Raw genomic sequence first — 17695 nt, 5'->3', positions numbered from 1 at the left:
GCTTACAGTGCACAACAGAGAGTGTGAAATCAAGATGTAAAACTCTGGTGACTATGGTAGACTTTAGAGTCACAAAATAATCTTTCAATTTCCATCAAAATATTTTGTGCTCTAGCTACAACAAAATTTGTGGTCGGTAACATTCTATATGGATCATCAACTTTGGCATGACCTTTATGAACAGCTACCTTAAAAGAAGAGAATAATAAGCAGCACATAATACTGTGCTGCAATATTGTAATACTCTGTGTTTAAACAAATAAATTGTTTTGTAATTAAAAACACTTTTTCTTATTCTTTTATACCCCATAGCCACATACTTCCCCACACTGGAAAATTCTGAAGAAACTCAACCCTCCACAACCATACATCACCATACTGTACATACCATGACATCCATAAGTGTAAAGATTACTTTGTGAAAGAAAAAAACCTATTAAAGGGAGAAAAAGGAGGAGAGTGGGACATATTTTGTTTTAAGCATAACTATTTCTAATAAATATACATATAAGACAATGTTATCTGATTTATTACAGGGAGCCATGGTAGCTGCTGGGTCGAATCCTACTACTGGACCAGCCTGGGTTAGTTACCATGGTGACTGTATTTGAGTGAGGCACTTTGCTCCAAATGCCTTGGCCCTAAATAACCTACTTGTGTTGCTGTGCTGTAAAGCATCAAACCAAAACCAAATAAGATTTATGACAAAATACTGCATGCATAGAACAATTAACTGAGCTGAGCATTCTCTGATGGGGCTCAAACTGAAAGGGTCCTCTATTACAAACTATGAGAAGATATATATAAAAAAAAAGATTCAGCTTACTAACCATCATCCTTGTCTTACACTAGTCTGAAAGCTACACATTTTGTCCCTCATATTTCTTAATCATACTTAAGTCTTCAATGGAAGAATTCTTTTCTCATCACAGAACTTAAGTTCTTCCATGATGCATAAGAATGCTCCTGTCAAGTCGCTTAAAACAACATATGAATAAACCTAACAAAATTAGTTCCGACTTACCAAAAAATCTAAAATAATGCAATGCAACAAGATGTAAACAACATTTAAGTAACCTACCCAGGTGGTCAAGAAGAAAGTGGAAAATAGTGCCATAAACTGGTACATTACTGGTAATACCAGCAAATGCCAATATGTGATAATGAGAATTAATAAAACTACATTATCTTGAGAACAGTTATTTCCTTAGAGTACCAAATGGTTTTAATACTGTCTGAGCAGCTACCACTGGCCCAAGAGAGAAAAGACCTCTGTAACCAGATAAATCTCTTGGGAAGAAAGAGATAAATGACTGGTCCAACATGTGGACTTGAAGGACTTTGTCCACTGCAACCTGGACAAAATGAAGCTCAAGATGAAGACAGTGCTGAGCATTTAGTAAGCATGAACCCTTAGCCCTTTAAATCATCCTCTGGTATGAAAGAATAGGCAGTCTGGACTGTATTCACATCCATCAAGAAATAGTGTAAGCAGAGATCTAATGGTCCAGATTCCCCAAAAATACAAGATGAAAAATTTCCTGTGGTCTCTCTTGAAACTTGTAGTTCATAAGAGATACCATTTCAATGCACAAACTGGATGGAGCTTCCTGTCTGGCAAATCTGGAAAGTGAAAGAATTTTAATAGGTGTGGGATCTATCACTGGCACTTAATTCTGAGCTAGAATCCCAGGATAAGTGTGCAGGATAAATTCAGTAATACCAGAAGTAGCAATGGGGGGTAGGGAACTTACCTTTTTAGGGGGGTCAACAACCCCACCCCCATCAAGGCCCCATTTTGTAATCCAGGCCTTGTAAGAATGTTAATCTGCTTTGTAAAAATGTTGGTATCTTTATTACCATAAACCAATCTGTGCCTTGTATGCAAACCTGGTTGGAGCAACAAGAAAAAATAGCCAAAGGATATGTACTGATCAATGTTAATTTGTGCATGGACAACATTATAAGCTCAATAGAAAATTACTGGCACTGGTAACTGTCCATTTTGACCTTAATGGAAATTACTGGCACTGGTTGCTGTCCATTTTTATTTCAATGGAAAACTACTGGCATTGGTTACTGTCCACTTTGACCTCATTGGAAAACTACTGGCATTGGTTACTGTCCACTTTGACCTCAATGGAAAACTACTGGCATTGGTTACTGTCCACTTTGACCTCAATGGAAAACTACTGGCATTGGTTACTGTCCACTTTGACCTCAATGGAAAACTACTGGCATTGGTTACTGTCCACTTTGACCTCAATGGAAAACTACTGGCATTGGTTACTGTCCACTTTGACCTCAATGGAAAACTACTGGCATTGGTTACTGTCCACTTTGACCTCAATGGAAAACTACTGGCATTGGTTACTGTCCACTTTGACCTCAATGGAAAATTACTGGCACTGGTTGCTGTCCAGTTTGATCTCAATGGAAAATTACTGGCACTGGTTACTGTCCATTCTAACCTCATTGGAAAATTGCTGGGCTCTTATGTCTTGTGTACATTGCATGATTTTTTCCCACTCAGTATAAACTTGAAACACACCTGTGAGACTTTGTATATCATCTGCTTAACAGGCCATCTGTATTGTACATGTTGTCCGTTGAACATGTTGTATAACTCTCTTATGGTGGCAAAAATACAATAATCAATTATAATGTTATCCTTGGCCTGTCCAGCTGATAGACTTTAAATTTTGAAAAAATTACACCTGTGCTGTTATTGGATGGATTTTATAAGAGTGATTTAAAACAAACTATGTGTGGACAGGTGTCTGTTTGAATGGTCCAACTACAATAACATAGACCCAGATCTGCCATCGCATAATGCACCAGTAGATCTGTAGCTGTGTATACTTATAACACCTCATGAATCTCATCAAACTATGTTATTTTTAGCACAGCTCAACACATGACTGGGGACTTCTGAATTGTGAGAAGAACGTGTATCATTTTCAGCAACGTCAGGAAGCTCATGTGGAATTTACAGAGGCTACAGACCAGTTATTTAAACCAACTGTTGAACCAACCAAAAAATTTTTACAGCAAATGAGGCTGCACAAAAAATTCTCGAGACATAACCTGCTGATAGTGCTGGCCATCTTCAATCCCCCCCACCAGTTCAAGCACCATCTGAAGTTCAACTACCACCACCACCAAAAGGTAGAAATAACAAAATAGATAAATTTACTGAGGAGGGTATTGCTGCTATCAGGGATATAGACCACAAATACTTGATTTTGCTGCATTTGGATATGGTAGTAAAAAAAAAGCATGTAAAACTAAAATTTATTCACATTCTAAAAGATGACAATTGGTTAAGGATGTATTTTGTGTTGCTTTTAATACTGAGCAAATAAATCTAATCATGATATAAAAAAACTTAATCTCTTTAATAGAGCAGTAGAAGAATATGCTGCAAAAGTAGAGCAGAAGTGGAAAAAGATCAGGAAGAAATGGAGCATCAACTTGAAAAAATAGGAGGAAAAGTAGAAAGTCAGGTGTACAAACTCGATTTGAAATAAGAAATGAACAGAAAATGCTGCATAAAAGGCACCCTTAGTAGCGCTCTATTGAACCACAACCAAATCCACATGACAAATCACTATCCGAACAAGCAACTAGAAAGTGGCCTTGCTACTCAAGATGTTCAAACACATTAATGTTGCATTAACAAGGTGGTAATGTGATCGCTGAATCGCCAGTGATTCAAGATAAACTTTGTCCCAATAACATCCCACATTTGACATGGATGCACCAGTGCTCAAGGATGAGTCTGTGCATGATTATCAATATTATTCTTATGAAGTACGAGAACCAAACCAGTGTGGACAAATCAAACTATAAGTACAAGATACATTTAGGTATTTCTTGCCTGATGATGCATTTGCTGATGTTCAGGGTAAACTTGTGAAAATGATGATACCACATATGCAGCGAATGAATGATGTGGATTCGTTAATATAGCGATGACTATCCAGCCCATCCATGATGTTTGCAAAGGACATTACTGACAATCTCAATGATAGGCAGTATCTCATGGTGCAATTAACACATATTAGCTCTGTTGATCCACAACCAACTGGAATGATACCTTGACCAGCCACTCATTTTGCAACACTGCAGAATACTAATCCAGAATTCAATCTGGGACTTGTAGCACGATGATCTCAACTTAATGCTGATGGTGGATTTTCATGTGTGATACCACTGTCACATATCTTCAGATTCTGCAGACATGTTAGAAAAGTTATCTTCAGAGCCAAATATACAGTTGTACTGGTTCAAAAGGCCACAGACCGTGATGCAATCTGGCTCACTGCAATTGGTGGGGTTGGTGCTGGTAAAGTAATGCTAACAAAACTAGCATTATGGATGCCAACAATAACTCTGTCAGTGACAGAAGAAGTGCAGTTGTCATCATTCATGGACAGTGGTGGTAAATTAGTGCTGTTGTGGCTCACAAACCACAGACACAACTCGAGGTACAGCAGGAACATCTTCATGGCAGATTGCATCAAATCAAGGAATTTCAGCACCACAACATATATTCATTGCATTTCAGCATGCCACCAGGTATAACGATCGTACAGCAAACCCAATGGTGTTTGACAGATGAGCAGTGTCTATGATTTCACTGAGGATAAATGGACATCAAGAACCATCTGAAGACATAATACTAAATTTTGACCAAAACAACATTGCACAGGTATATCATAGTTTGATGAGATTCATGAGGTGTGATGAGAATGTCAACTCAGGCCTGCAGAGAACTCAGTGGGATTTCTCAACATTGTTTCCGATCTATTATTTCTCACTGTAACATCTGGATTTATTTCAAGTCAGTAGCTGACATACACATGTAAGTTACTGTTGGTCCTGCACCAGTTGCTGACAGGTTACAGAGCAATCACTGTTACACTGTCAGAAAAAACAATACTGCTTGAAGGGGTTGGTGGATAAATGAGAGTCATTGATGCACCAGTGGAAAACATGTAATTAAATTATTTATAATATTATAATGTTATATCATCATGTCAATGTTTCTCTGACACCTGGTCTGATTAAAAAGCTCAATCTGCATCAGCGAAAAATTCTGGACCCAAAATATTTCTGAAATAAATGGCATTGCAAGGCACAAATAAATTATCACTAACTAAATGTCAACTCAAACACTACAATGATGCCAAGAAATCAAAGACTGGAGTGCGACTTAATCTTTCCGCAAATGCGATCAGCAATACAGCAAAGATTTGTGGTATATTTCCACTTCTAGTGGCGATACTAGCACTGACTGCAGCTGCAGCTCCAGCTGTTGCAAAAGCAGCCACTCTTAGCACCATTGGAACAGCTGCTGGCATTAGTACTAATATTAGTACCCTTACTCGTACCTCGTGGACAGGGTACTAACATGAGCATATACGTGTTAATGGAGCAAGCCGGGTGTGATTCACACCCGGCGTTCTTTTAGCCTAATAATAGCACTTTAAACATATTCCTCGAATATAATCAAATAAATTTAGTAGTCCTCTTATTTGATACCGGAAGTATCGAAAATCATTGTAGAAATAGTTGTAAAATCTCGTTTACCTTTTCTAGCCGATATTTTCGTTTAGATCGTCCGCCGTATTATTTAAAAAAATGATTACTTCCGTTCTCAGCCTCGTTTGTTTGTGTGCCATATAAGGTCATTGACGCCTTATTTGGAAATGTAAACAAATCGTAGTTGGCGCTGTTTGGGTCAGAAATTCGGTGAAAGTAAATACAGTTTCTCGGCAACTTTGAAATTCCACCAAGAAGTGATTATTCGCCACTTGATTGATAATAATATAGCTTAGAATATCCAAAATATAGTTTTGCAAGCCTTACGTAGAAAAGGGGTCACGGCGAGAGTCTCGCGTTATCTGTCATGGCGGACAGGATAAGGTTAGAGTAACCATGCCAATTTATTTTATCGTGTAAGGGCTTAATAAATTCAAAATAAGCCAAACTTCTTTCACAACATGATTATACTTATGTAGTTGATTTCTACACTGTTTGTTTTTCTGACTTTAGTGATGATTTATTTTGCTCCATTACATGATATGGGATCAGTTCGTAGCCTCAACCACAAAAAATCAAGTTGAGGCTACGACATTGTAGCTACTGCTCGCATGGCATTGAATAAAGCAAAAGGACATGGAGGATTATCCTCAAAAAAAGGGAATGGGTCTAAGATTACCAGGAATGAGGTACTGGTTGGGTGTTGGGTTGCATATGAGATTGATCCATGTGGTGTTCTTTATTTTGATTCATATGGATTGGCACCACTGAGAGAAGTTTTAAAATATATTAGTGATTTGCCAAGGATGATACCACCACTTCCATCCGGTATTGAACATTACCAACACAAATGTTAATGGATCAACCTATATGGTGTCCAGAAGAACCTGCTGTATTTAATGCCATGTCAAGGTCATCAGCACCACTAAATAAAGACATGCATGAGTATACCAGCAGATGGTTTAGCCATCTGACATTGTTTTAAACAGGTTAATAATCTATAATGGCAGATATTTATGCAAGACCTCATGTCACTAGACATAAGGTGTAATACAACACTGACATGTCAGCGTATGTGACACAAGATGAGCTTGCTGAACTTATGAACCTCAATGGGGTTGACTGAGGGGGAGGATGTTGTTTTTCAAGATCAACATGGACGGTTCAAGATAAGTAATATTAGGTGAGTCAATATTATCCAACAAGTTTTAGGTGCTTCTGTTTATAATATCCCAGTATTTATTGATGGAAGAAGAATCAGAGACTGAAGTGTATCAATTGCTACAATCAGAAACAAAATCAGTAAATATGTTGCTAAAACCGGTGATACAATGATTGGTGAACTCAACATGAATGCAAATAGAATTGTTAATTTGAGGGAACCAGCATCTGATGCCGACACAAAGAAGAGATACGTGGACTACAGCGACACCAAGACTGATAGTAAATTAGCCACACTGTGAGCTCAGTATGATGTCCACATAAGTGCATTTACTGGTCTTCACAGAAACTTTCAACACCATGTTTTGCAAGCATGCTTCTTCTTTCCATTGCCATCAGTTTCCATTACATGAACCTTCATTGGATGAATTTAAACCTTTGACCAATCAGAATACTATTTACAAGAGTCATGTGCTAACTAATATATGGAACAAATAATTTACAAGGGTTGTTGTGGAATGGGAGCAGACAGAACATTTTTGAAAAACTGGATTGGAAATGATACAAAAAACGGACTATATCAAGAAAAATCTGATTCAAGTCAGGAGAAAAGTGGAATTCTGCTTAAAGCAGAGAAAAATCATGTCTGAAAGAGGTCACACCAGGTGATTTTATTGTGTTAGTGCCCACAAATACTGTTTATTTATGATGTTGTAATCCATCATGGATACATTTTCATCTAACTGACCAGGATGGTAATTTTTTATACACACCTAGGGAAGAATTAACTGTTAGTTTGTGTGTGTATGACAGGCTGTAAAACAGCCCACCATGCAAAACAAGACCAGAAGAAAAAAACAACTCATTCCACAGAAAAAGAAAAAAGTTTTTTTGTCATTAACTGTTTTTACTCTTGGCTTTTTGGTACTGGTGACATTCCTATTCTGCTTTGGATTTGGAATCCTTGGTGGATTCCAACATAAGTTTTTTTTAGCTGTCTCGCATGCATGCTTACAGCTGCATAAGTTTCATATTGCTGAGACAACTCTGATTGTATTTTCTCAATGGTGCTTGCCAGTGGAACAAATTTAGCTATCTCGCTTTCAATGGTAGTTGGCAACATGGCCAGAGACAATTCCATTTCGTGCTGGAGTAATTTGATAAATATACATTCTGCCACTAGTGTATATCTATCCTCTTCCTGTCATGCTGTATAATTTAAAAATCACTCTTGATTTTTTTCAATATCAAGTTGAACCACGAAACCAGCTTGTTACAATTGTTCAATCTCAGAAATATTCTCATTAATACTTTCTTGGTTCATTATATAGTAAATGTATTTCTTTAATAAAAGATTTTATTGAGACCAATTTGATAACATGTTAGAGCTTCTATTGCTGTTGATAAATGGTCTCACAAAGTTCATTTTTGATCTACTTATATAAAATGAATCTATGGCTACTCTAACATTTGAAAATTGGTTAATCATTGATAACAAGTTTAATGACAAGTACGCAAGCTTCAATGATCTCAAATGAGTAAACTGCAGCAAATCACCATTGTAGCAATGAACAATTGTGCCAACATTTGTTCTATCTGGCAATATTGCACACCACCATAATCCTAATACAACCTTTGCTGCTGTGTCTGCGATTATATAATCAAGTTCTGCCTGGTCCATGATTAACCTTGTGCAGTGGCCTTTATGTTCAGATGATGCTCCAGCAGTAAACTTACCAATAATTTTTCTGCTCACATCTTCGCAAATGATGTATCATCAAGTGGTAGCCAAACAGCTTTTTGTGGCTATATGAAATTATTGCCAAAGTTACTTTCAGTGATATAAAATTCTTAGCATCGAGCAAATATCGTAATAACACTATTGGTGGCCAGCCACATTGATTTTTCCCACAACAAGTCACTGAGATTAAAAGTTATGTTTGGTTTATTAAAATGATGACCAAACCACACAGGTAAGACAGGATGAGTATTAGTTGAAACTCAAATGATTTGATCTTGGAAAATCCAGTCAGTTAGTAGTTGACAGGCAGTGGACTGTTTATTATGACTCTGGTCATTTGTGTGTTGGATGACCAAATCATAAAACATATTGTTGACATTCACCATATCCAAGAAAACTAGCTGGTTAAAAAGTCACATTATCAACAGGGATCATATTAGATGGATTATATTTTGTGTTCCAAAGGCTGCCATGTCTAAACTCAATACATGAACTTGATATATTGAGAAATTCCTTTGGTATTGTACATCATGAAGTTTTTTTGTTGTGCTATATGAGCAACCACAATGAAGATTGTAAACAGTTAATGAGTAATTCTAATTCATCTATGTTGTTGGTGACATTGTCGCTGGTGTATTTTACTGCAATTTGTTTCATCTTGTGCTGGAGAGATTCTTTCCTATAAAGCCTACCAGACGGTAACACAGAATGATCAAATGATGATTCATCATCTGCATCATCGGATCCCTCACTATGAAACAGCCAGACAGACACAGGATCACTTTTACTATTTTAAATCTCCTCAAAAATATTATTGTGAAAAAATCTAGTAGTTTTTTCTTGTGGAAATTTTGTTACGTTTGCCATCAATGCATGAGCATTATGATCTATTATCACTATCAGGGTGCCTTTTCTATGATAGCTACAAAACCTCAATAGTTATTGTTTATACTACTATCGGAAACTTTAATCACTTTTCCAATGCGGTGATGTCATCTATGCTGGTACCATTGATAACATGCTTGGCCAATTAATTTCTTTTGATCTGTGATTCTGTTAATCCATTTCCTCATCACACATTCATAAAATGTTCTGTAACGTGATGAGCCACACAATTTAAGATGTCAGTTGGTGCTCTTGCACCTTGCATCAATTGCAGAGCATTAATATCAGGCTCATTTATGATAAAGTGTGTAAACAACAGCAGTTATAGGCTTTCCCTGTGTATAATATGGCCAGTCAATACCAGTCAATGTTCCAGTGCAGATTTTTTGTCCATAAAAACTACACTCTGTCATCAAGGGTCAAGTTTATCATGGATAATCCAGTTGTCATCATCATGATAAACAATAAATTTAATTCTAAATAAATACCTTTTATCACCCACCAGACAATCATTAATCATCTGCATGCATTGGTCATTCATTGTAGCATCAAATGAAAATACTGTTGTGATCTATACAGAAAGATGACCAAATATGAGCAGTACCAATGCAGTTAAAATGTTGCTGATGACATCAAGATAAAATATGCACAAGATTATATAAATAGATTTACAAAACATATTAAAGAAAAAAATAAGTACATAATAGAGCAAGTCAATAGTGATGTTATTAACATTGATGAATTTAGAAGACAACCACACTGGTTAATTACAAGTCAAACTGAGCTGGTGTTATCAGAATCTGTCGACTAAAGAAACCCCTTGGCACTATTAATAATGCAGGGTTCCTAATAATCTTTGCAGGGAAAACAAATTATTTTTTGCAAAGAATTGTTTATGAATGCTTTAATGGTCCTATCAAAAATGGTTTTGTTATTGACCATATTAATTCAGACAGACTCAATAACAGACTAGAAATTTACAAGCTATGACACAGAGAGAAAATACCAAGTGGGAAAGAGCTGCCAAACACAATAAGACATGCAGCCTGTCAGATCTATACATTTAGAGACAGGAGAAATAAAAGAATTTCAATCAATATATTCTGTTGGAAAATATTGTGATATTTATACGTATTCAGCTCATGGTGTTGCAGATTGTATATTTAATTCAACTCTATCAAAGCTGTTTAATAAAAAAAAATAACATTTCAGTATATCTAATAATGCAACATATTTTTTTTTACCTACAACGAAATGTCAAAAATGGTCCATGTTCTTCTCACAATTCAGAAGTCTCCAGTCACATGTTGAGTTGTGCTAAAAATAACATGTAATAAGTATACACTGCTATAGATCTATTGGTGCATTATGCGATGGCAGATCTGGGTCCATGTAGTTGTAGTTGGACTAATCAAACAGACACCTGTCCACACGTACTTTGTTTTAAATCACTCTTATTAAATCCATCCAATAACAGCACAGATGTAAAAAAAAATATTTAAAGTCTTATCAGCTGGATAGGCCAATTAATAATATTATAATTGATTATAGTATTTTTGCCACCGTAACAGAGTTATACAACATGTTCAACAGATGACATGTACAAAATATTGCATACTGCCTGTTAAGCGATGACATATAAACAGTGCAACAAATGTGTTTCAAGTGTGCATATACTGCTAGACTACTTGTTTATACTGAGTGGGGAAAAAAGCACATAATGTATACATGACAAAGTGCCCAGTAATTTTCCATTGAAGTCAGAATGGACAGTAAACAATTTTCCATTGAGCTTATAATGATGTCCATGCATAAATTAACATTGATCAGTACATATCCATTTGCTATATTTTTGTTGTTGCTCCAACCAGGCTTACATACAACGCACATATTGGCTTATGGTAACAAAGATACCAACATTTCTACAAAGCTTAAATTAACATTCTTACAAGGCCTGGATTACAAAATTGGGTGGGGTTGTTGACCCACTCAAAAAGGACAGCCACCCCCCTGCTGCTGAAGTGAACTGGGTGGCTGTTTCAAGAAAGGTATTGTAGTGTACACAAGTCCATAGGTTCAAAGTAATGACTAATTAGGACCCTTCAAACAATTGAAAGGCACCATTTGGAAACCAAATCTTCTGTTCCAAGTCAGTCTAGTCTAAAACCACAAAAGGTGTACAAGTTTTGTTTGAAGAGTTGAAAATCCAATGTAGTAGCAGTAGCTGAATGGTATCCTTTAACAGCGCTGGGTTCAAATTTCTTTTTTGTGAAAGAAAATTCAATATGTCTGTAAGCTTGACACAGTTGGATGGAGGGGCTGTTACTACACCAATCCACCCATAACTTCCATTTGCACTCATAAAAGATGTAAATGTAAGATCATCATGTGGTATAGCCTGTCCGGCATCTAACTCAGAAAATACTGCATTATTGAGAGACGGCTTGACAATGTCCAGGCATGTTGTTGAAAGATGTTTGGATTCCTGTGTGGAATTTAGACTGATGCTGACTCAGCACAAGTCTCATGACAGGAAGAGTCAGTGATGGCTCCACCATTAACTAGATTAAGAGGGGAAATCATGGGTGTGCAGGCCAACATGGTATGATCAAGATCATTTCATAATTTTTTGTTAACACCTTGTGAATCAGTGGAGGCATACATAATGCCAACTCCATCTGTTCCAGGGAAGCATGGATTTGCCCCACTGGTGCCAAAGGAGTACTTCTCAGATCCAATAGCAAATCCCACAACTTTCTGATGCACTCCCCACTTGGTACTAAAAGACCTGGAACCAGATCAAAGTGGATTCCCTGAAACACAAAGTTTTTTGAGGGAGTGAGACTGAACTTCTCCCATTTTGGGAAAAAAAACCAACCTGGTGGCCTGTCATGAAATTTCCAGCTTTCTCTGCATTTAACTTTTCTGATTCAGACAGTACAAGCAAAATGTCAAGACAGGAATGAAGTCACATGTCTCTGCAGTGCAAACGCTTTTCCAGTTCTTATACGATGTAAAGAGATATGGTGCTCAGGGGCCAGACTAAAATGGAAGCTCAGAACTTAGTGTACCTTTCATTTGAAAAGAAATGTTGGTACTTTTGTGACTGTTTGCTCATGGGAACATAAATATAAGCATCAACTAAATCTAAAGATACCATCCAATCTCTCACTCTTAACAACAGGTGTACAGAATCTACCATCTCTATTCTGAACGATGGCATCTGAATGAAAATACTAAGCAGACAGGTTTATGATGGGATGCCAACCTACATCCCTTCTGGGAAACTGCTATTGAAACCAGTGCTATCCAGTAATCTATCAATATTAAAAGTAGTTGTTGCATTAACTCTCATAAAATTCATTGGAAACATAACTTGGAAGAGGAATCACTGGGCCTACATGGAAGTTTGGTAAGTTGGACCATACAAACCATTCCTGTCCAAACAGAGTGGCTTCATCTATGAGTTTAATCTATAAAACCTCTATCTGCTTCCTTGGAAGATCCACTCCAGATAGCTAGGCATCTCCCCTCATAAGGATGGGAACCACTGCTATCCTAATAAATCATTCAGTTGGATGTTGATGCAATATGGTCATTTGTGAATACTTTTTACATCTTTTACAGATTCCTGGGTACCAATGCCCTCTTGCAAAGCTAAATCAAAGATCAGCAAAGCATTGTCCCAGACAACTCTCATCCAATTCTGAGATGAGAAAGGGTGGTGGTGGTAATGGTGGAGTACCCTTAATAAAAACATATCTGATATATCTGGGACCCCCTTTAAATCTTCAATAGAAAGGTCCACACTATCTTTTACTTCCCAGTTTTTCTTCCTCATTTAAGTGTGAATGCAAGGCTCTTAATTTCAGTACATGTTCAGGGTCAGTTTGCCAGACCTTATGGATGGGGCAATATTCCTCTGAAGGTGCCATAACTAGCAAAGCACCTTTCTTCCTTTGAGTGTAGATTGCAGGTTGATTTGCCCTACCCCTGGGAAGGAAGTGAGACAAGATGTCCACTCATTTAACATGGGCTTAACTCTCAGCCATTAAATTGTCTAGCTATCAATGAAATAGTTAAGATCTGGCTTTGAGAGATCCCAAGTCCAGAAGGCTCATAAAGGCCAAATTCTTTAGGGCACTCTTTGTGCTCTCCACACTCATAAGTACATGCTCCTCATAAACCATGGTATCCAGATGGCAAATCCAATGAAAATGGACAGGTAGGTTGTTGAACCTAGACACCTAGTGAGGCCACTTGTGTCCAGCTCTATACACCACATGGATGCATGAGGGTTCTGACTGCTTACTCAGAAGGGAACATGTTCCTCTATACCACTCACCTGTATATTAATCTTTGAATATTGAGACTATATTTAAGTACCATGATGGGGATTTGAACAGTTCTTTCTATCTTTGGTGGCCCTATGCAAGAGGTACTCACAATGTGGGTCCCTTCTCCAGGTGCTTGCCTCAGTCATATCAGGGACCCCCAATTCTGTGAGTTTGGTTCTAGAAATACATTTTCCCCTTTTTCTTTGTCTGGGAAAAATCTTCAGAAAGTACACTTGACCTCTTATCCTGATTTGTACAAGGTTTCCAACTTACATAAACATTCCCACATTGAGGTATTACGAGCATGAGTTTCATTTGCAGCAGTCTTGATTTCAAGATCAGTAGTCTTAAATCCACAAATTAGAAACCTTCCAAATAGTAGACTGAAGCAGATGACAAAATGATGAGCATTGTGCATCATGAGCTCAAGTGAAAAGGATTGAAATTCCAAGAAAATACACAAGATTTTCTCAAATACAGTTGCACATGAAGAAGCAACAAAAATCAGAAGAATAATCCTATGATCGGAACTGAACATGATCCTAAATTTGGTAGTATGAGGTCCAAAGTTGTTTGTTGTGTAACTAAAAATTTTATTTACCTGACCACCACACTAAAAAGAGAAAGCATGCATGCACTGTTGGCTGTCATATTAACAGTATTGATGAGGTATGGTTGTGGAAGGTTGAGGTTGTCAAGAATTTTCCTGTGTGGTGCAAAAGGCAGTGGAGTATAACAAACTGTTGTAAGCATCCACTATTTAGTAATAACTAGTCCTCTATGTAAAAATTTGAAGGGCAGGGTTCACCCTGGAGATTACTGACCACAACAGGTCTCAACAGCCCGATCCTTTGGTCAAGGCAAATTGTCTTGTGCATCATCTTCTTATTAGACTTACCATGACCTCTAGAACCTTGAATTTATAGGTTTCTTTATTATCCTAAGTGCAAGCCAGAGTTCGACAGAATAAATGTCATTCTGCATATCCAATTTTTCACTGAGCCAAACAAGGCCTGACATTTAAACTGTTAACCCCAAAATCAACAGTCCCCTTCCATACCCGAGATGCAAACCTTCCACAAACTTTTCTTGGAGGTACATTGTCAAGAATTGAAATTTGTTTGCAAAAGCTATTTTACTTTCTTTCAAGCACTAAACCTGACAACTGATCTTTTGATCCCAAAATTGGAAGGTCTCTTTCTTGCCCCAGCTGCAAACTGTCCACAAAGTTTCAATCACAGTCAAATGACCCTTGCACCCCCAAATTGATATGGGAATAAACATATCTCATCCAAACTTTCATTTTCATTCTTTATCCATTTTGAAATGTTAGTTATTAGCTGAAAAGGTGGTGTGGCCAATGGTCACAATGGTCATAGCTCTTGCAATGGCCTTGCTCAAATCCATGGTTAGCAGTTTTAAGATCAGTATAAATTTCATTCCAATTTTATTCAGTGGTCTCCTGACAATGATGTACACGTAAAAACCTTTTTATGGAACAAACACCCCATAAATTCACAAATGGTACTCTCTTATATCTTCAGACATGGTAAGTGATGAAGGGCATATATTCCTTTCTGTTGTTTTATTGTTTTCAAACATGATATTGTTATGTATATTTAATCTGTATTGTGTGATTGATCTTTGTCTGTGTTTGGTGATGGGAGTTGGGCTTACCTGGATAATGATTTTGTTTTTGTAAACATATTATATAGCTAATTCTTGTCTAAGTTTTTAGATTATATTTTAAGATCATTATTACTTGGAGGTAAACATGTTTACATATGTTCATATGTTTTTAAAAAATTAGAAATTAAGAATGTCCTAGAAGTAACTTGTTTATGAATTTGATGGGAAAATGACCCTTATCCTGAATCTGTTTTAGCATTTTATATAAATGTTGTTTGCTTCAGAATTACTCATTCCATATCTTAACATCAGTCTTAGTGGAATCAATTTAAGTTATTTCAGTTAATATTTCAGAAGACTTTTTTTAAATTGTTGCTGGAATGGCAAATTCCTCATTAATACTTTTTGGACTTAATTACTAATTTGAAAATTACTGCAAATTCATTCAAGAACATTTTGGATTATATAATTGTGATACATCAAGACTGTTAGAACATCAACACTATTCCAGGATACTGGTATATCATCACATTTAATTTTGGAATTCATTCAGAATACTCTATACTTTTGGATGTGAGATAGAACTTTAAGAACTATTTGGGATTTAATTAACAATACTGAAAGATCTTTTTTAAGTTTTCACTTTGTATTCTAAGGAAATAAATTGTTTGGTGAGTTTACAAAACTTGCTGATTTTTGCTCTTTTCTGTTACTAAATTTAAGTCAATAACCTAAATATAACCTAAAATAAGCACCTACTATTTCTCTAAATCTTAGCTTACCATCAGATCCCATACCTGTTTTCTTGGTGGGTTTGATTTTCCGAGGTTGGTTACTCACACTGTTTTAAATAACCAACTTTTCCCCATTTTTCATGAAAATAGTTACAATTTTTACTCAAGAAATAAAGACAATTAGGATTACTGAACCTTCTTAACCCCATCTAAATCCACCAGTGACCATGTATAATAAGCTGGAAAGCTTCACTGTACCATGTACATTCTCACCTCTAGACACTGTACAACCAGCTGACTAAGTTGAACCATGTGCAGCTCTAAGTCTGTAGTTTTTGTACTCATCACATCTTTTGCCTGCATAAAATATTTCTCGAGATTTGAATGCACTTCCTCCTCACTGGAACAAAAAAGGAAATAGCTTGTTGAAGCTATTCATTTTCTTGTTTTCAACAAGTTATTGGAAACTGATTATAGAACAGGTGCTCTGTATTTGTAATTTCTGTTGACCAGAGAATATCTTAAGATCTACATGTTTGTAAAATATCATAGTTGTACAATTCAAAATGAAGAGAAATCATAATTTGACCAGATTTCAATATGTTTGATACACTTGTGTATTCAATTACAATGTTTGGTATCTGGCTTCAAGCTGCTAGTTTATTATTATTATTATTATTAATGGTTTTTGTTGTTAATTGTCTCAAAACTCTATCACTGAGGATTGGTCTCTTAGAATTATATCATGCAAATGAAAAGCTGCATGCAGTCATAAAATAATAATCATAAAATGAGAAAAAGTCATTACATGATTACTTTATTCATGCCAATCCCCAAGGAGGTGTAATTGTTATTATTCCTATTATAAGTGGCAAAAAAGCATAATTTGGGTGTAAAAGGTGTAATCCATATATCACATGCTAGAATGAACTGAATGATCTTGTAGTTGGAATTTCAATCCTTTCACATAATTATTAGCTATAACAAACAATCATGTCATATTAATTTAAATCTGATTTTGGAAGGAAATGCAGCTTAAATAAAGTATAAAATCTTCAACACCTATTGAAAGGTTAGACTATTCAATAATTAGACCTACAGTAGTGTTGATTTGACACTAAAAAGCATATCATGGAACTGTAATACTGTAGTGGTCCAGCTGTTACAAAGCCACCCTTTCTGCAGCAGGTAAGTGGTCTTATGAGAGAAGCAGCCTTCCTCAAAGGGGATTACATACAAATAATAACGACATATAAAGTAAGAAGGCACTACTAATTTTGAAGTATTTGCAGTAGTGATGCTAATGACTTCTAACAATCCTGTTTTGGTCAAAGGCAGAAAGGCAAACATTGCTTTGAGGTCTTTCTGTTACAGCTGTCTATGTATTAATAATGCTCCAAAAATGTTGGAAACAGGAATTTACCTAAAAATGACCTAGAACTATAACCTTGAACTTGTGTATCAGGAAAATTCATATCTGTGTTCTGCAGGAAGTTACAAAACTCAGTGTGTTTGAAAGAAAAACAATGTTTCAGTTTCACAGAAATTAATTATGGATTATGCAATTATGTAATGTCTTTAAAACAGTTTGAACATATATTAATCTACCAATATATATTTTATTTCAAATAATTTGTATTAAGATAGAATTTCAACATATT

General features: G+C 36.2%; 1 protein-coding gene across 1 annotated transcript in view; it reads right to left on the bottom strand.

Annotated features, from left to right (window-relative positions):
• Positions 1-17695, bottom strand: part of LOC149786029 (E3 ubiquitin-protein ligase rnf213-alpha-like) — a 598535-nt gene that overhangs the window by 104188 nt on the left and 476652 nt on the right. The window contains exon 70 of the mRNA XM_089976317.1: positions 16308-16434. Coding sequence (XP_089832443.1) covers positions 16308-16434 — 127 coding nt within the window. The remainder of the gene's footprint in view (positions 1-16307; positions 16435-17695) is intronic.

The sequence above is a fragment of the Sinohyriopsis cumingii genome, chromosome 12 (genome assembly GCF_028554795.1).
Source record: "Sinohyriopsis cumingii isolate HCF-2022 chromosome 12, ASM2855479v2, whole genome shotgun sequence".
NCBI lineage: Eukaryota > Metazoa > Mollusca > Bivalvia > Unionida > Unionidae > Sinohyriopsis > Sinohyriopsis cumingii.
Note: the sequence above shows the minus strand (reverse complement) of the source record. Positions and strands in the feature narration are given on the sequence as shown.